The sequence below is a fragment of the Diospyros lotus genome, chromosome 6 (assembly GCF_014633365.1).
Source record: "Diospyros lotus cultivar Yz01 chromosome 6, ASM1463336v1, whole genome shotgun sequence".
NCBI lineage: Eukaryota > Viridiplantae > Streptophyta > Magnoliopsida > Ericales > Ebenaceae > Diospyros > Diospyros lotus.
The window spans coordinates 30,232,119-30,253,313 of record NC_068343.1 but is presented as its reverse complement, the minus strand read 5'-3'; the positions used below and the strand labels follow the sequence as shown (position 1 = coordinate 30,253,313).

The window sequence follows — 21,195 nt, the reverse complement described above, 5'->3', positions numbered from 1 at the left end:
TTATGACTTCCATCATTCAAAAAATATGACTCAACATATCATTGTAGGTACAGATGTAGGACACCCACATACACACACCTCTTACAACCCTGAGTACCATAGCTATTATTCACAGTACATTACTTAGGTTATAAGGGTACATAATGAAACCAAAATCCCAAAGCTAGCGAAGCTCCACCTCCTTGCCCACGTTTTGATCTAGAACCTGAAACACTTGATACTTCTAATAAATCTGGGACGTTGAATGTCCCAGGGGTACGAAACACCCGAGTTAGATAATTACATCTAAGTGAGTGACTCAGAAAAAGAAAGTACATGCGTGCAAATGCAATAATGCCATTATGAAATCCACCCCTGTGGTAGCAATGCCAGGGTGTTGCAATCACCCCCGCGGTCATCATAGTCACCCCTTGGGTCACCGCAAGAGCACGAGTTCTTCCATGATGGCCCAACAACTAGCCACAGTCACCAACATGAACATGATATATGACAAAGTAAAAGGAATATGCATAATCAAGGGAAAATATGACATGTAAACCACCAAGGCATGATATGCAATCCGTCATCCACACACAAGTGAAGCAAAAAATGCTCAAAGTGTCACAAAACATGCAAGAATCACTCACCTTGATCATTTCCTTTTGATAGCACTATTTATAGCCCGGTTTCAAGCACTAGGGGCTGTTTCTGTAGAAATCACGAATTTCAGTGAACCAAACCTTAAATATTTTTACATAGAATTATAGGTAATTAAAATAGGAGAAAAATGGTGAAAATTTTAGGCCAAACGGAGGCCGAACGCGCCCTCACGCGCCCCCGGAAGGGTGGCCACGCGCCTCCTCCTTTTTACGGATTTTGCAACCCAAAATTAAAAATGCTATAACTTGCTCATTTTTGCTTTGATTCGCTCTCCGTTTGAACCTACAGACTCCACTTTTCATGATCTATGACTCTATGGAAAGAAATTTGACTTACCTCTTTCATTTCCCTTCTGTTTTTTCCACTTTCCGACTAGGTATCTCTATCTTCCCTTCTTTGCTTTTTCTTTGGGTTTCTTGCACTTGTTTTCTTTCTTACACTTTAGCTTCACGTGGCCTCTCCTCCTCCCCTTTATATAGCTTCTCAAATCATCTTCAAGATTTCTCTTAACCCTTAAGTTAACCCTTTTTTTCTACCCTAATCATTATTACAATATTTGAAATTCCCTTGATTGTTATCTTCCTATTTAAGCTTCTCCTTTCTTCCAATCCCAAACCTCCAAATCTTATCTTCACATGGCTTCTAAGGTAAGAACCCATCATGACCCTTATCTCTTTCCTCCCAAGCCAATCCTAGTCTTCCAAGCTAAGCCATTCCAAGACTTTTGGGTAACATTCATTATTACAACTTCCAAGCTAAGCCTCCTTAAGACTTTTTGTGTAAGATTAATCATTCTTCCATAAGACTTTAAGGTGATGTTCCAAATCCAATCCTATCTCTCCAAGTCATGTCTTCTAGGGTAAGGAATCATCATTGTAATCATTTCCTTTATTACGTTAATGCCCTGAATCAAAATACCATTCATTTTGCTACTACAATTTCCATTACAACATCTAAGGTTTATATCAGGTTTCGGGGTATTACATAAGAGGATCGAGTCACCTGAGAGAATGAAGTCTCTTGAGAGGAATGAGTCACTCGAGAGAACTGATCACCTGAGAAAGTGGTTTTCTCAGGGGTAAGTTGGTTTGAAAAGGAATATGACTCCGGAGAGGATACTTCTCGTGGTTAAGACTGCTTCAAACGAAGGGCTTCTGAGAAGAGTTAATGTGCTTCTGTGAATGAGGTATTTGGCTTCCGGGAAAATGCGAGGCTTTTTTGGGAAGGAGATATTAGGCTACCGAGAAGATACAAGGTTCTTCCAGGAATGAGTGCGATGGCTTCCAGGAAGAACAGATTTCTTACTTGAAGGAGTTGGATGGATTCTGGGAAGAATTGATTTCTTCTGGGAAGGACATGTGCTTCGACTAACTTTCTTTGAATCACTGTTAATACCAACAAAAGGTTAGAAAGCTCGTGGGGATCTCTCACCAACAATGACCCTCTGATGCTTAAGTCAATATGTGAAGGAAAATAGTTATTTGGGTGAACTCTTAGAGGTTTCGTCGGGTGGGCAATAAATAAAGGGTGTAATTAATGAACATAAAAGATGTACCTTTCCCGACAAGAGATGGGCAGTTTATAGTGATTTTAACCATATGTCAAGGATGAATATGCACGTTGTGAGCATGTGGACTATGGTCCTTGGTTAAATTTGGATGAGCTTAAAAGGAATCCCACCCAAAGGACTTGCGATACAACGTAATGCCTACATCCGCGATTTAGAAGAAACATCTATATTTTGTTTTCGCAGTTTGGCGTGAAGCTTACGTCCGCAATTAAAAAGCATCAATATTTTATTTTTGTGGTTCAACATAATGCTTACATCTACAATTAGAAAGAATATCCATATTTTGTTTTTGTAGTTCGGCATGATGCCTACGTCCGCAATTAAAGAGCGTCAATATATATATATATTTTTTGTGGTTCGGTATAATACCTATGTCTTCAATTAGAAAGAATAACCATTGCTGGGTTACATGTAGGACAATGTCTTATTTTTTCCCCATTGCTAAGGCTACGTGCAAGACAATGTCTTATTTTTCCCCCATTGTTGGGGCTATGTGCAAGATAATGGGCTTGTTATCTTCCTCGTTGTCAGGCTATGAGTAGGGTAACAAGACTTTAGATTTCACCTCATTGTTAGGCTATGTGCGGGGCAATGGACTTTTATTTTCTCCACATTGTTAGGCTATGCGCAGGGCAACGGGTTTGTTGTCTTACTCATTGCTGGGTTGTTAATGAGACCACGAGTATTTGGTTTTTACCTCATTGCTAAGCTATGTGCATGGCAACAGTCTTTTTGAAGAGAACTTTTGATTGATCTTTTCTTTCTTCCCGAAAAATGAAGACAGATTATAACTGACATAATAAGGAAAATGTATTGCACGAGAGAGTACAAGCATTTCTTTTTTTAACGTGGTTAAACCAAATGTGCCTACCTCCACGGTCCCACCTTAGACTCATGTTATTAACAATTGTCAAGCATGCAATTCAGGTAAATGGGACAACACAAGTTAGGGTTTTGCCACCTGAAATTATGTGTATAACCTGGTGTGTCGGTTCATTATCCAAAGGGGAATTCTGTCTGTAGTTGCTCCCACTCTCTTGTTGTCTCTGATTATGTCTCTTCTATTTTTTAGGTCTCTCTTCCTTCTTTGTGGCTCCTTGTCATTTTCCCCTTCTTTCCGTGTGTATCTTCGTAGGTGTCCTTCCCGAATAAGCATTTCAATTTGATTTTTCAATTTTCGACATTGATCAGTGAAATGGCCACAAGTTCTATGGTATCAACGGTACTTATCCTGATTCTTTCCTATAGGTAGATCCACCATTTTTGGAAGTTTGATAAGGCTTGATCCTTCTATGGCTGATAATATGGTAGACTGAGGTTGGGTGAGCTAAGTGTAGTGATTGAATTGGGGCCCGACATCTCCAGCCTTCGAGCCCTCTCTTGTTGTCGATTACAGTCTTCTCCAATATCCCATTTTTTTTCTTTTTTTTTGCTCCTTGTCCTAATCTATTATCACAGTCCTCATTACTTCAGTATGGTGTATATATTTATTTGTTATGACAAACAAGTTTGTTAGGGATTTCGGGGGATCTAAAGACAGAGATTCTTGGAAGGAAGTTAGTTGCATCCCTTGGAACATAGCAAATACTGCCATTTCAATTGATAGATTACCAATGTCAAGCGTGGCATTCCAGAACCTGTCCACATAATGGCATAGTGTCTCTTTGCTCCCTTACCAAATGCTAAAGAGATATGTTGCGTCTTTCTTCCTCTAACTATTGATAATGAACGCTTGAATGAATTCTACTTTTAGTTGCCCAAAAGAGGAAATGGATGCTTCGAGTAAATTATTAAACCAAGTCCGAGCATTCCCAGCCAGGGTTAATGGGAAGACCCTACACATTATCTCATCGTCCCACCCATGGAGTATCATCAAAGACTCATAATTCTGAACGTGATCATAAGGATCATCTTTGCCTGAGTAAATGGTTATTTGGGGCATCTTAAACTTCCTTGGGAAGAGTTTTTCCATTACCCCTACCATAAATGGCAGTCTCCCTCCAGATTGTTCCTCTGGAACTAATAATAACTTATTTTGTTGCAATACTCGCTCAATTATTTTCTTCATGTCTGTAGCCTCTTAAGCACTAAAGGCAGTAGGGTTGTTGTTAGGCTCATCATTCCTCCTTGTTACATGTTTAGGCAAATTTCGACCTCCGTACATGAGCGTGTTGGCCATTGTTTTAGAGTATCTCCCCTTTTGAGGGCTTCGCCTATCTACCCTTCAACAATCAGTCCTTCTTTGATTTCCTCGATGGTGAGAAACTTGGGTATGAGCCTTTCTCATAGAAGACCTTGGTTGATTGTTTCAAGGAGAGGCAAAGTAAGCATGAGTCTCGGGGGTGGCCTCTCAATAAGAGTTGTTTCCTAGTACCTCCTGACAAGCCTTATTGGATGAAGTTATTTTTGGTATAAACTCTCTCAAGGTGGCTAGGATTAATCCATAAGGAACCAAGCCTTGCAAAATCTCAGCCATTTCACGAAGAGCTTGTACCCCCTCAACATATTGCTACCACAGTGCTTCGTATTCAGCCCAAGGAACCATAGATGGGGCATGTATACTTGAGCCAATGTGACCTGAAAAATAGGGTCCTAGAAGGGCATGTAAGGTGTTAAGGGGTTGTGCTTTGAAGCTGAATCCCCAATGGGTGAGGAGGCCTCAGACATGGAAGTTACTGATGAATGGGGGATGGATGACCCTCGCGAAGGGACTGATGGATGAGAGGGAGCTGACCCTCATGGGTGAGGGGTGGCTGGCCCTAAAGGATAAGGGGTAGCTAACCTTCTCGAGATGACTGATGAGTGGGGGGTAGCTGGCCCTCATAGGTGGACTGATGTTGATCTTCTACGCGAGAGAGAATCTCTTGTTGGGGTGATTGAGCACCACAAGAAAATGGTCTAACAATTGCTTTGAGTTTGTGCCATGTCGAGCGAGTTGTTTCGTGGTCTTTTATTGGTTTCCCATAGACGACACCAATTGTTGTTGCTCAATTACAACAATGAATTTATAGATAAAAAACTGCATTAGGATGACTCATGTGTGGATTATCCGAACGATGGATGACAATCTGGAATGATAGATGACTCTCTTAAGGTGGAGTGACAACGATGGATGAGCCTCTTGGGGTGGAGCGATAGTGGTGGATGACTCTCTCAGGGGTAGCAACTACGATGGATGAGTCCCTCAGCTAAGTTGAGAAAGATGAATGAGTCTCTTGGGTAGGTGGAAAGTAATGTATAAGTCATTCTGGTAGGTTAAGAGCGATTGATGACCTGTCCAAAAAGAAGATCGGTTAGGGGGCGCAGGTAAGGATCCTCGCGCAAGCCCTCTGATGCTTAAGTTAGCCTCTCGAAAGTGTAGAGTAGTCGAATGCAAGAAGAAAATGTGAGTGTGAGAGATCGCATACCAAATGGGGGGGGAATGAGCCCTCTATTTATAGCGATGGAAGAGACTATCAGGTGTTGGGTGTTTCGATTTTGTCGGCGAGTAACTCAAAGGTAGTTTTGACTAGGGTGCAAGGGTGATGGCAAGCGGAGCATAGGTATGGGCACAAGGGCGCGCCTATGGCACCCTCGGGTGAAGGTCACTCGGGGGGTGTGGTGCGCGAGGCATCTTCGAGTGATGTCACTCGGTGGTGCGATCATGGAGAACCCCCAGGTGAAGGTCACCTAGGGGTGCGAGCATAGGCGTAGGCGCATGCATAGTCGCCCGGGGGTTACGCTGGTCCGTGTGGGGTCACCCGGGGGTGCAAGTGCGTGTGTGCGAGGCTGCGTGACTATGTGTACTTAGGCGCATGTGAGGGTGTTGTAGCAACTGCCAGTTAGTCGCAGCCATGTGCATGGCGGCTTCTACCTGGCCACGTGGCGCCTTCTCAGTTTTTCAATTTTTTCATTTATTTTCGCTAATCCACTTCATCTATTTATTTTTGCAGGGCACATCAAATATGAATATAAAATATTACTTGAATGTGTAAAGTTTAAGGTACATCATCCCTATTTAGTTGTTAGGTTTATTACATTAGACTAATAGATAATTAAATGTATGATAATAAGATAAGTACAATAATTTTTTAAATAAATGATAAAACTTAAATCTAATATATTTTATTGGTTACATAGGTGCAATTTACTTTAATAATATAATAAATATGAAGTGTTATTTGAATATGTAAAGTTCAAGTGAAATAAAATAATATTAGGCTTAATAATATTATTAGATTAAATTAAATAGATTCAATATGTGCACCTACTTACATTCAAAGAATGTATATATAGTTAATTAATAAAATAGTAATAATTAAGTTAAAAATAATTTAAAATTTTAAAAATCTAGAAATCACCATAAAATTAGAAAAATGAAATACTTATCAAATAAGATTTACTCGGATAGTTCTTAATTTTCTTCTTATATGCAAATCGTAACTAATTAAGCATGTGATATATTTTGTTTCAATATTTCAAATAATTATATAACTTTAATAGTAAAAATTTTAAAAATTTATAAATCATTACGAAATTAGAAAAAAAAAAACTTATCAAAGAAGATTTACTTAGACAACTTATTTTCTTCCTGTATGCAAACTGTAACTAATTAAGTAGGTGGTATACCTTATATCAATTTTCTAAATGATTATATAACTTTAATAGTAATAAATAAATATTTATGAATAAGAAATATTACTTAAATGTATAAAGTTCAAGTAGAATAAAAAAATTATTAAGCTTAATAATATTATTATTTTATATTAAATAGATTCAATATATACACCTAATTATATTCAAAGAATGTATATATAGTTGATTAATAAAACAAAATTTAAAAACTTAGATATTACTATAAAATTAAAAAAAATAAAATACTTATTAAAAAGTATATTAGATTCAGCCTTAATATCTAGAGAGAGAGAGAGAGATTTGCTACCCTACCAGGAAGGGTATTTTTGGAGGCCATCACTTGCTAGATTTTGAGATTTTGAGGGTAACTTCATTAATTTCAGAAGTCCAAGGCTTCAGTTAGCTGCTGAATATTTTGGCACCACACTTGTAAGGCCCGGCTTTGGGACCGGGGAGCCGAAGCCCATGTGGCAAAGAGAGCCACTAGGGCTCCAAGCTCCCCTCCAGTCCTCTTCTCTTCTCTGCAACAACCGCTGACTCCCTTCCTTAGGGGCGTGGATCAACGTCCCTTTCTCATCCCCCATTCACGATCGGAAGTCTCGCGACTTCCTTCCATGGCAGCAGTGACCCCGTCTTGCAAGATTTAGACCGCGGCCGACCCTCTCGATCTGTCTCTTTCGCTACTCTCTCTCCCTCTCTCTCTCTCCCGCGGTATCACCTTGCCTCCCTCTCTCTCTCTCGCTGTCTCTATCTCGCTCGACTTCTTCTTCTTCGGTGCTGGGGTGGCCGAGATTTGCAGGTAAGAAGATGCCATGAACCTCCATTCCATCGATTTTGATTTTTGGGTGGGATTGCGCCATGGCCAAGATGGGTGGTATCTTGGTTCATGGCTTCGGTTTTCCTTTGCTCCCCCTCGGTTCGGTCTTGTCTTGGACTCCCGGATGCCATATCCGATCTTGCTGGAACTCCCCTACCCTAAATCCCTATCGGCCCTAACCCCCAAGCAGAAATCGGCCATGGCTGGGCGGCTCCGACGATGGTGGTTGGAAGCCACCGCCGCCGGCCAACGTCCCTCCCCCAACCCTCACACACGCGCACACCTTGGCTGCCCAACTTCCAAACCCTAAATTGACAATGATAATTGGGATAGCCAATTCTAATGGTTATCCCCTAGGTTTGATAATGTTTTGCGTGTGTACGTTTAATCTGTTGTGAAAACAATACAATTTAGTTTTGTCAAAAAACACAACATCATATGTGTTGCTTTCTTAACCCAGCCATAGCAAGTCGTGTGGTGTAGGTATTGTTTTCTTGTCAACTTCAACTCAACTGTGGGATCTCTGTAATAATAATCTGTTTGTTGAAGTAATTTATTTTTAAATCCAATATGTTATTGTGACCACATTTTGACAATCGACATAAAAAATCTTCAGTTAGGGTTGCAAAATAAGAGGGAATGGAGACAAAGACAAGAAGAAATGAAGGAGGAGAAGAAGGGGGGGAAGAAAAAAGGGTAGAAGAAGTGGAGGGTGGGAGGTGGTTGGAATCTGAGATGAAGATAGATTACGTGAGCTACGGAGGTGAACATCATTTACCACTTATCATGCGCCTGGTCGACCAAGAACTTAGCGAACCTTACTCCATCTTTACCTACCGATATTTTGTCTACTTATGGCCCCAGCTCTCTTTCCTTGTAAGTTATCTCTCTCTCTCTCTGCATCTTTTATCTGCTACCTCACAAACGTCCATTCTTTGAATTTTAAATTAAATAGGGGCGCTGGGATGCATGTGTATTTGTGAATTTTTTCAGGCTTTCCACAACGGCAAATGTGTTGGAACTGTAGTCTGTAAGATGGGAGAGCATCGCAATATTTTCAGAGGTTATATTGCAATGCTTGTCGTCCTCAAGCCTTACAGAGGTCTAGGCATTGGTATATGCCCCATCTTTTATCTCTCTTTCTATTGGGATCTTCCTTTCATACAAGTCCATGGTATTTTTAGTTTCATTTTTCTCTTTATGTTTCTCTATTGTGAACATGATCCCTCATGCTAATGTATTTCCAGACCTTGGAACCCCAAATAACAACACACATCTAATCACAGCCTATGCACCACAATGCCTTTTACATCATTTGAGGGATAAATTAAATGTTGCAATAATTGTGTATATATAAATGCTATTAGGCATAATCAGAAATAATGGTAGATGTACTCTTATCTGAGCAAAGTAAAAAATATGAATACTCCTTTCTCCTTGTATAGAATGTGAGATGTACAATATTTTCACCCTTTCTCTTTTGCTCAATATTATTTCACAAATATTTAAGCCAATCTGATCATGTTTGCAGCTACAGAACTTGTGACCAGATCTATTAAAGTCATGAAGGAATCAGGTTGTGAAGAGGTATGATCTCAATGTAGATTTTTATAACTCTATTTTCCTTTATGGCAATTAATCCTTCTCTCTTTCTTTATCTCTTTATCTCATGTAGTGAAACTGATTGCTGTTGAGAGAGAGAGAGAGAGAGAGAACCAGTCATGCCTCCTCCTTGAATAGTACCAAGGCTTCAATTGTCAGGTTTCTATACTTAAGAGGCCTGCTTAGAATCATAAATTACTGGAGTAGAATATAATGTTGCATAACCTCAATTAATCAGGTCATTCTCTCTATTTTCAAGCCTAGTCTCAGCCTGGTCCTTGTGATGTAGTATGGGAGGAAGGATAAGCAAAACAAGTGCAAAAGTTGGGCGAAAACAGTGTAAGATCAATTCTGGAATGGAGATTTAAAATTAGGGTATAAGAAATCTGCAAAGTTTAAATAGAATAAAATGGATGCCTGCAAAGTCTCTTAAAAGACTATTTATACTAGTTTACAGTTACAATAGATCCTAATCCTTGATCACAAATGAATCCATCTAATCTTAGGAATCTATCTATTTTAAAAGTCACATGAGTACTTATTAAAGCTAAAAAATAAAAAATAAACAATTAAAACCTAATAACTTAAATACTAAGCAGAAGTAAGCAAATAAAAATAAAATAAAAACACTAATAACAAAAAAACTGCTACTGCATCATTCTCCTCAAGTTGAAAACAAATTCAGCTCTAACGGGAAAACTTGGCAGCTGCTGATCATAAATGCTAGGATCAATTTTCTGCAACTCTTCTTCAGAGAACAAAAGATTGCCTTGTTGAGAATGAGCCCTTTTAATATCAAGAACTTGAACTCAAAGTATCAGGTCTCTCAACTCAAGATGCTTCGCAAACTCCTGGATCTGTTGTGAATGGCATGGATATAGTGTATGTTCTAGCACCATTGCCTTGTTTCCTTCTTTTTGAACAATTTGCCTTCTAGAGCGTTGCTGCTGTTTTAAACTCAGCAGCGCCTGTGCCTAAGGTGCAACAATCCTTTGAAAGGAGAAACCTGGATCTAGGGCATAGCCCATACTTTCAAGTATGGAAAAAGCCCTTAGCCCAAGGATTAAAGGGGACAGAAGCCAGAATGACTGATCTTTTTCTATAGCAAATAAATCCTCACAGATTGCAGCCAAATTTTGTTGTTGATCTGGTCTTTGGTTCATCAAATTATCCAAGAAAAACTGCACAAATCTCCTAATTAATGCTAGATCCTGTGGGCTGAAGTAATCTGAGATCTATGAGACTGCACATAACCCTTTTTGTGTCTTTCTCATAAACTGCATAAAACAGATCCAACATTCCCTCCCACATGAAAGACTTAATCTCTTCCATCATACCAAAGTCATAATAGATGAGTGATTCATCTACGCTGATAGCAAAATTTCTGTGATGAGGATCAACATGAAAGAACCCAGTTTTCAGAATCTGAATTAAGTGTGCTTCAATAGCATGGGATGAAATTTGAGATTGGTTGTAAACCCAAGGATCTGTTTGTAAGTTATCACACTATACCTCATCCTTGTAGACTTCGCCCATGTTAAATTGAACCAAACATCATAAAGTGATTGGTATCTCATTATCCTTCTGGATCCATGAGATTTTGAGGATGGGGATGTTTTTCTACTTATACAGGCAAGGCAATACATCAATTTTCTCCTAATTTTCAACGTATTCAGCATGAACAGGTTCTCCAATATCTTCCTCATTCTCAGTTTCAGCTTATGGTCTTTTCTAATCTTCCTGTTGCACTACCTTAGGAGTAGATTAAACTTGCTGTAAAAGAAGACTTTTGCCTTGGACAGGTAATAAGTCAATTTCTTCCTCATCTTCATCATAAAGAGGTTCTCCAATGTCTTCTCCATACTCAATTTCTGCTTCTTGTCTTATTTCAATCCAAATAGTTCCAAATAGTCCTTGGCATGCATCTTTCCATTAAAATCAGCAACTTCTACTTTGATTCCACCATCTGACAAGTCAAGTTCATGTACCGACCAAATCTGCCTTGTGCCATAAAATCTGCGGTTTCATCATCATGAAAGGGGTTTTCATCTTCTCCATCATCAAGTGTCCCTCAAGACTATCTTCTGGCATGTTGAAAGGGTTGTGGTCACCTTCTAGAATCTCCATATGGGTTCCCACGTGTTGATGTTGCTGTAGACCATGTACAGCTTGCGACAAATCTTCAATCATATGCCACATCCCAACCAGTTCTGTGTCTTGGGCTTCATTGCCTCTTCCACGTCCTCTACCACCTCCAACCATGACTCAAAACTGAAAATCCCAACACAATTACAGGATCATTTCACTCTGATACCAATTTAATGCAGTATGGGAAGAAGGATCAGCAAAAAAAAGGTGAAAAAATTGGCTGAAAATGGTGTAAGATTAATTTTGGAATGGAGATCTTAAAATTAGGGGATTTAAGAAATCTTCAAAATTAAAATAGAATAAAATGGCTGCCTGTAAAGTCTCTTAAAAGACTATTTATAATAGATCCTAATCCTTGATCACAAAGGAATCCATCTAATAATATTTAAAGAATTACAAGATCAAATTTATTTGTGTCACAAGAATTGATCTTAAGGGCTCATATCCAACACTTTTCTCTTAATTTCCGTTGATTTCTCCCCAAATACCCCTTGTCAGATTTAGCAATCTGACAACTTTCATTACATCCGTTGTTTTCACAAGAACGTCTATCTGATTTTCACATTAGTTGGTAATAGAACATGATCCAAGAAATTGGATACCATCTCCTAAAAACTTGACATCAAGAAGTTGGGAGAGTTATCCTAATAATTGACAGAGAAGTTGTGACAAGATTATTTACAGTTAAGAGTTGATGTAAGTTTCACGAATGAAACTCTTTTAACAGGGGGAAGAACGTAATCATTTAATTTAAATCAGAAAATCCTTAATAATATTAATAATAATAATAATAAAAGTGAAACACAGGTTAAAGGAGAACAGGTGGTTAAAGGGGATTGTGAAGTGTGTGCACTAGTCATATAGGTTAGGGTTCAAAGAAAAGGAGAAGAGAAGATAAACGAGGGGGATTGTGATAAGAAGGGAGATATCCAAGGAATGTAAAGAATGGGGACATCAAACCAACAACAAGAACAACAACATATTCAGCCTTTATTCCACTATGTGGGGTCGACTACATAAATTCTAGACTTCCATGTATTTCTGCCTTTTGTCATATCTTCATTTAGGCCTATATACTTCATATCAAACTTTAATGTCTCTTTCAAAATTTTCTTGGGTCTGCCTCTATCTCTCTTTTTGATTAATTGTTCCATTTCATCAACTCTCCTCACAGGAGCGTCTCTTGGTCTTCTTTTCACATGACCAAACTATCTTAGTCTAGTCTCTCTCATCTTCTCATTGATTGGCACTACTCTTACCTTATTACAAATAACCTCATTTCTAATTTTATCTTTTCTTGTATGGCCGCATATCCATCTTAGCATTCTCATCTCCACTATGCTCGTCTTTTGCTTGTGCTAGTATTTGACTGCCCAATATTCTCAACCATATAACAAAACTGATCTTATAGTTGTCCTATAGAATTTTTCTTTCAGTTTTAGTAGGATTTTACCATCACATAACATTCCCGGCGCATTATAGTTGTCCGGGCTTGGGATCAGCAGACAATAATATCCCCAGGTGGAGTTAATGGGGACATCAGACCAAGAGGAAAAAAGAAAGGCAAAAGAATTTGGGTGGGGAGGCAAAAGGAGAGAGAGAGGGGTACGTGGAAAGAAAGAGAGAGAGAGAGAGTTGAGAATAGAAAGAGAGTCAGATTGGGAGATACAGAAAGAGGGTTACACAAAACAAGAGTGGCATAGGAAGATTGTACTTTCTTTTGCCATCGGTGATCTATGGATTGTTAGGTACGCAGCCCCTACTCAAAACTGGTTTCTTCGAGTTTGGCCTTTTCTTCTCCCATCTCCTGCTGCTTTGGATCAGTTCCACTAGCCTTCACCAAAGTTCCTGCTTCAATGGGGAAGCCTTGTGATCACTGCAACAAGGTCAACTAGTGGTTGCCTCTTGCAGTTTTGGTGTGGGCTTTCTGGCCTTTGTTGTCTTAGACCTTGGTTCATGTACATTGGCCACAGCTAAAACCTAAAACGGTTTTGGCCGTTAGGGAGGGTTTTTTAAGTTTAATGCCAACTTGACCTAATTTTTTAGCCTCGTTCTATATATATAATAAGGTGCCCTTGCGTGGTGGGTGTATGCCCTATGGGGAAGGGAGGTTTGGTTGGAATTTTGATTAGTTGCTTGAATTTTTAATTGAAGGTAACACTGGAAGCGGAAGTTACGAATAAGAGTGCACTTGCATTATATGGGCGGCTTGGCTTCGTTAGGGCGAAAAGACTTTTCCGGTACTATCTTAATGGAGTCGACGCTTTCCGACTGAAGCTATTATTTCCCCAAAACAGCCCAAATGGTAATCATCATAATGCTGCACCATCCGAGGAGGAGGGAAGCTTGTCTTGTAATAATTAATTTTTAATTTAACGTCTCTTCTTTTTTTAATTGTTTTTTCCTTAATTCTATTATTGATTATTGTAAAAACAACTTTTATGACAAGTTCACCAATCACTCAAGTAATGTAGAAATTTGTAGGAGAATTATTTTTGCCTAACTTGATAGAAGGCTTGCTTGTCATGACGAGTTTGTACATTCTTAGCTTGTTATTAGAGGGTCTATCCGGAGTGATAGGAAGAGTATAGTGAATTGGTTTTAAATTCTTAGTTAGGAGCTAAAGGAATGAATTAGGCTTGATTTAAACTGAACTACTATAAATCGTTGTCGTTGTGTATCTCTTTTTTATTGTGTTCATTATTTCATTTATTAGATTTATTATTCTTAAACATTTCAATAATCCTCACTTGCATTAAAATTTTATTTTTCATAAAAAGAAATTCAAGGTTTCAGATAAATTTTTAACTAACTCAATTCACCACCTCCCTCTTAAATTTTGATGTGATTGCTATACAATTATATCATGGTGAATACTGATTTCCCATACCTTTAATTTAATTAAAGGTCGCATGTCCGTCCTTTGTAGTTTAAATTGTTGTATACGATTAAGTAGTGGAGCAAAAACTAACCCAATAAGTTTGCTGCACAGCTACAATTGGTTTCATGAATGATTACTCTTTTACTGGAACTGAGTTCTTAAATTATTAGTAGTAGTTATGCATCTATAATAGCCTGCTGCTGTTGAGTAGAATGGACTACATACAATCCTTAACCACAAAGCATAGCAGAATATAATATTAATAGGTAGGGATTCTGTGATCTTTCTTGTCATGAATTATAAGTAAAGTTGATGCGTGTACAAGTGAGTCAAGTAAGGAAATGTTATTGGTACTTTATAGGTTATACCATAAGTTATGTAATGTAGTTAAAATATTTAAAATACCTTTCATTTAAGGTAATGAAGTGAGATGGTGAACCAACGTGAAGTGGTGAGGTGTATGACTAAAATACACCTCACAAGAAGTGACAGACAAAAACTGAAGTGGCGAGATAGTAAGACGTGAGGGATATTTTTATTATTTATGATATATTATATAGTCCATAAAATACCTATAGGATGGTCACTCAAGTAAACTACAAGTGAAGTTAAAAAGCTTGCACTGCTTACAAGAAGAAGTGCCAGAGAAAGCTTTATCTATCTTCATTATTGCAGGATCCCATGCAACTTTAATATTACATTTTCTTCAACAACAAAAACTGGAGCAACACTTTGTAGCAATATTATATAGGAATGTTGTAGGGCACAAAAATGAGCATATCTGTAAGATGATGATGATCCACAACCACAAAGACAGTGGTTGGTTTTACCTTGAGATAGTGGAAGGCAGGCAGGCCATCGATGATAAAGTCCATGGATATATATTTCAATTCAATTCCAGCATCATCATTTGGGAAGAAAATTAGGGGCAGAAATTGTTTCACTTTTTTGACGTTGCCAAACTTCTTAATGGTATTTTTATAGCCAGCCTTTCAATAGAAGTAGCAGCACTGACAAATGCCGAAGAAGCCCGCCCAGAATGACTTGCAGCTAGCTGGTGATGCATGAAATTCCTGCAAAAGAACGCGAGTGCTTGAAGGATATTTTTGCAACCAACATAGGTCTGTAGAATCCCAGCAGCTGTAATTATTATGAACATAAATTGGACCCGCTTCTAACCTTGTAGTAATTTCCTGGATTTCAGGATCGTTAACTAATATAAGGTATATATTGGATGACATTAACACTGCTCCAAAATCCCAGTCTCAAGACATTATAGAGCCAACTTATTAAAATCTGGCAAGGTAAGAACTGGTGCAGTAATGAACACAAATAGCCCTAAACCCGAAATAAACCAAACTAGATGATAGAGATGAAGTGAATCAACAGTTGTCTAATAAGTATTACAGAAATCCAGAATAGATGGGGATTTGGTAGAGATAATAATAGAGAAATTAACCCAAGTTAGGAAGGATTAGGATTCAAATTTCACAGAGAATTTGGACTCTGAAACAAATAAAACCCATCAAGCCAATACAAGATGCTTGCTACCTACAAACAATCACAGAGACAGCAAGAGAGATTTCAAACCCACCAGAGTTTTCCGCCACCGTCGATGACTGGTAAGCATTCATGTCCTCCTCCACTTGATTTTCTCCCACGTTTAACCAGAGAAGGCATCGATGGAGACCATACAGCTCTTTCCTTCAGTTCCCTCGTCACCGACCGCAGCCCTCCGACCATCAATCCTCCCCCCACCCCGACCCCCACCCATGTTAATTACTCATATTTTATAACTGTTGCTCATATTATTTATTCATCATTACTCCACATTAATTTGACTATGATAGTTTTAATGTTAAAAAAAATACAATGATTACTCATTATATAAAAAATTGTTATAATTTTCTTTAATTATTATTAAAAAAATTTCTAAATATAATATATATATGATGTAGTTTCAACTTATAATAATTAAGTTTTATTATAGATTTGGTAGCTATAGCTAATTAATTAATCAATTAGAAGTAAATTATTCTGTTCTATAATTAAATAATTCTTTTGTTTTCCCAAGTGGGGTGGTGGTTGAAGAAGAGAAGAGATCAATAATCAAAGGCAAGATGGAGAAGAGGTACTTGACTAGTTAGGATGTTAAAAACATTGAGATGGGCCCTAACTGTTCCTCATTCTGGTACTTGAGACGGATATCAATGGCTGCAAATTGCTTATACAGGGAAGAGAAGAACTCCATCAAAGTATTGGATAGCCCACAAGCTCAGTCTACTTGGTCTGATTCATCGTCCAAAGACAGCCAGCAGCAAGTCCTAAACCCCAAGATTGGTGATGAGAGGTTCATCTTCTTCTGCCGATTCCGTTAGAAAAGTAGAAATGATAAGAGGTCGTCCGTTGTTGGGATGATGACAAACGAACATTAGTGCTGTCAATAGAAAAGAGAAGAAGAAGACGAAGAAGAATAAGAAGAAGAATGAGAGTGATTCCAACAATGGCATCGAGTCCGAGTTCCCCAGGGAGTTCATAGATCGGATCAACAGGTTAAACGGAAGCGAGGTGAAGCTGGTGATCCAAAAGGTGCCGTCGAAGACTGACTTGAGCGAGGGCCATAATAAGGATAATGAAACATACATTATTAGTGCCAACAGAGAGGAGAAGAAAAAGAAGAAGAAGAAGAATGAGAGTGATTCCAACAGGGATGCTAGCAATGACAAAGAGCCCGAGTTACCCAGGGAGTTCATGAATCGCATCAACAGGTTAAAAGGGAGCGAGGTGAAGCTGGTGATCTAGAAGAAGCTGTCGTAAACGGACTTGAGTGAGGGCCACAACTGGCTGTCGATGCCATTAAGCCGCCAAGTGAGAGCAAGGGACTTCCCAAGGGAAGCAGAGGCGGCGGCGCTGGGGTTGCACGAGGGTAGGAGTGTGAGGACATGAAGGTGGTGTTACTAGAGCTGTTTGGGGAGGAGCAATGCACGTTGACGTGGAAGAAGTGGATATGAAAGAAGAGGGGGGGGGGGGGGAACACTACTTCTTCCTATGTCTTTGTGGAGGAGTGGAAGTGTTAATTTGCAAGAGGAATCGGCTCAAGCCCGGCATGTTCATCCAGGTCTGGTCCTTTCACCTGCCCCCTGGGGACTTGCTTTTTGCCCTTGTTGTCCTAAATCATCATCATCATACATGAGATCCAATTTATTTGTCATTTTCTACGAAGTGTGTCTGATTTGATTTGAGACAGTCAGGTTGCGTTCTCTTTACTTTTCAATTTTTAGTTTTGAGTTTTGAATTCATTTTTAGTTTTTTTGTTTTGATAGTCTATTTTTAAAAAATTAAAAACGTGTTTTTTTTGTCATTTTGAAAATCATTTCTTAAAACAGAAAATTAAAAAATGCATTCTCTTTAAAATTTTGAAAATAATTTTTTAATAATAATTTATTCAATAAATTTAATTATTCAGTAAATTAGAAATATTTAATATTAATATATTATTAAAAATATATATACATTTTAAAGTTAATAAATTTTATAATATTTTTTTCCTATTACAATAATAAAATATGAATAAATAAATAAATGTATTTTGAATTTAGAGTTTGTTTTGAATGAAAACACTCAAAATAATTTTTTGTTGTTTTGAGTTTTCTTTATAATTTTTTTTATTTTTAAAAATATATTTTTAAAAACAGCAAAGAGAACACATTTTTATTATTTTCGAAATTTGAAAACTAAAAATGACTTGAAAATAGCAAAAAAAATGCAGCCTTAGTTATTCTCTATTTCCTGTAATAAGTTTTAATTACTAATTAGAGTCAGTCTTATTTATTCTTTGTTTTCTATAACAAGTTTTAGTTACCAGGTATGACATTAGTATGAGCATTGAAATTTGACATTGTTGACAACATCATATCTCAAGATGCAATAGCGGAAGAGTCTCCATACATTGAACTCCTTGCCAAGAGTCAGTGCATAGGTCTCCACCGTTAGGAACCACAACAAAAAGCATAATGGAAATGTTATTTTATGACTCAATCTTGACACTTATGATTCCATTCTGTGTTGATGTCTCGTATTATGTTACAAAGTATCAGTAAAAAAAGTCAAATATAAGTGTCAGAATCACATTTTTAAATGTATAAACACCAATAAATAATTTTGCTTTGAAAATATTATTAACAAGAAGTATGAAGTGTATTCAATTGCTACTAATAATATTTCTCCAACAATGCTATTTGTATACTAACTTTTGACACTTAATTTTGATACTCACAAAATTATAAATATGTTCTCAAGGAATTACAACATATTTTCATAAATTATCAAGTATTTTTCAAAAATTATAAACATTTTTGTTATGTAATAAAAAGTGTTTATAATTTTCAAAATTTACAAACACTTTTTATTTCTAAAGTATTCATAATTTTTGAAAAGTAATTGATAATTTACGTAGAAATGTTGTTAATTTTTTGAAAACTCATTTATAATTCTATGAGAGTCAAATGTAAGCATACAAATAGCATTACCTTATTTTCTTTACCCCCTAAAAAAAGAAAAAAAATTGCGAGTAATATTTTAGGTTGCGTTATCTTTGTTGTTTTCAAGTTATTTTTAGTTTTTAATTTTCTAAAATAATAAAAATACATTCTCTTTACTGTTTTTAAAAATGTATTTTTGAAAATAAAAAAAAATTGTAAAGAAAACTCAAAACAACAAAAAATTGTTTTAAGTGTTTTCATTTAAAACAAACTCAAAACATATTTATTTATTTATATTTTATTATTATAATGAAAAAAATATTATAAAATTCATTAACTTTAAAATGTAGATATTTTTTTAATAATGTACAAATATTAAATATTTTTAATTTATTAAATAATTAAATTTATTGAATAAAATATCATTAAAAAATTATTTTCAAAATTTCAAAAAAGATCGCATTTTCTAATTTTCTGTTTTTGAGAAATAATTTTTTAAAATGACAAAGAGAACGCATTCTCAATTTTCTAAAAACAGACTACCAAAACAAAAAATTGAAAATTAATTCAAAACTTAAAATTGAAAATTAAAAAATAAAGAGAACGTAGCCTTAGTTGTTGACTATATATTTTGTTCACTTTTACAAATTATAAAAGCTCTATATTAATATAAATTTTACCATCAAATATATCTATTTCTATTGAAACATTTTAAGACATTATTTTGCTTTTATTTTTTAATAAAGATAAATTATACTAATCACCCTCAACATTTGATAAAAATACACAGATACTCTTGACATTCAAGAAATGCCAAAGATCCTCCTACCATTAATTTGACGTGTAAATGGTTGATAATGCTTACTTTTATACATATTTTTATCTAATTTTAATATTAAATTTATGCTATATTTTCTACTCAAAATGTGACTTTATATAAATTTTACATAATTTAAATTTTTACAAAAAAATGAATAAAAGAAATAAATTGATCATCTCACTGTACTCTTTTTTTACACGTTAAAGTTTATGAGCTAAATTAACTCATAAATAAAGATATAGAGGTGTAATCGAAATAACGAAATGTTTAAATTTGTATATTAAAAAAATGTCAAAATAAATGACTTAAATTAATTCAAAAATATAAATATAAGAATGAAATTAAAATAAGAAAAAACATAAAAATACAAAAACAAAAGTATAGATTTTGCCCGCTCCAAATCATTATCAATTAACTTAGGTGAATAGATTTCAACTCATTGAGTAAAGAAAAATATTATTAGTACATCATACCTTATATTTTAGACTACATAATATAATTAAAATATCTAAACTATCTTCCACCCAAAGTGATAAGGTGAGATGGCGTGAAATGTATGATTAAAATATTCCTTGTCTAAGTTAGTGAAACATGAAAAATATTTTTATTATTTATAATATATTATATAACTCAATGTGTAATTCAAAAAGTACCAATTGGATGTTGGTTGAGGAAATAACCAATGTCACGTATAAAGTGGCAATAGACCAAATGAATAACGTGGAAGAAAAAATAAATAACTACATAAAGAAACGGCTGGCCCACAAGTTCCCGATTTTGGCGGGAACCATATATTGTTGAAAGGAAGGAATAACAGATAACTGATTCGATTCAAGTCTTGTAACTCTAACGCAACTCGGTCCATAAAGGAATGAATGAATGAATCTTCAAACCCTAAATCGGACCAGAAATCGTCATCGTCGTCATCATCAAGATGAACTACTACTGCACCCAAACGGAGAAGAATTGAATCGAATCGAATAGAATATTGGGATGGAAGGGCATCCTCCGGCGGCGGCGGCGGCGAGGCGGAAGGGCATCGGGACGCGAGTGTGGCTGGTGGTGTCGGAATCGGGAGAGTCGCACATGGAAGAGGTCGGGAAGCACTCGATCATGCGGCGGACGGGGCTGCCCGGCCGTGACCTCAGAGTGCTGGATCCGATGCTCTCCTACCCCTCCACCATTCTCGGCAGAGAAAGGGCCATCGTCCTCAACCTCGAGCACATCAAGGCCATCATCACCGCCAAGGAGGTTTTGATGATCAATTCTACCAATCCTCTCCTCGTTAACTTCATTCACCATCTCCAGGAACATGTTTCTTCTCCCAGGGACTCAGCCCAGCAGGAGAAGGTATTCATTCTTTCTTTCTTTCTTTTTATCCCGTTTATGCTCTGTCAGAAGCAATACTTTGTCCGCATATTTCCCTATTTTAATTGATTTCTAGAGTTAGATTTGTATGTGTTTGTTTAGAGTCAAAACTACAAGAATTTTGTGCGATCGCGTTCCAGCCTCTTCCGAAATCTTACTTTCTCTCTCCTCGAAGCATCTTTCCTTCTGAAATTGTTTCCAAACCATTGTAGCCCCTCTCATGGCTATTCCTTTTTCTGTTAAATTAGTAAATAT

The 21,195-nt window shown here is 36.8% G+C and overlaps 2 protein-coding genes across 4 annotated transcripts in view; both read left to right on the top strand.

The window, feature by feature from the left end:
• The first annotated feature begins 7,206 nt into the window (after positions 1 to 7,206).
• LOC127804242 (N-alpha-acetyltransferase MAK3) lies at positions 7,207 to 13,893 on the top strand. Its single transcript, XM_052341064.1, has 5 exons — positions 7,207 to 7,622; positions 8,257 to 8,516; positions 8,634 to 8,754; positions 9,172 to 9,227; positions 13,545 to 13,893. Exons 2-5 carry the CDS (start codon positions 8,280 to 8,282, stop codon positions 13,752 to 13,754), a joined length of 624 nt encoding a protein of 207 aa, XP_052197024.1. The 5' UTR covers positions 7,207 to 7,622; positions 8,257 to 8,279; the 3' UTR covers positions 13,755 to 13,893.
• Positions 13,894 to 20,343: 6,450 nt separating this feature from the next.
• Positions 20,344 to 21,195, top strand: part of LOC127803136 (magnesium transporter MRS2-F-like) — a 50,509-nt gene continuing 49,657 nt past the window's right edge. The window contains exon 1 of one of the 3 annotated variants that reach the window (XM_052339175.1): positions 20,344 to 20,922. In XM_052339175.1, the coding sequence (XP_052195135.1) occupies positions 20,566 to 20,922 (357 nt within the window). In that variant the 5' untranslated portion in view covers positions 20,344 to 20,565. The remainder of the gene's footprint in view (positions 20,923 to 21,195) is intronic. The other 2 variants (XM_052339174.1, XM_052339173.1) reach the window with 2 other exon arrangements.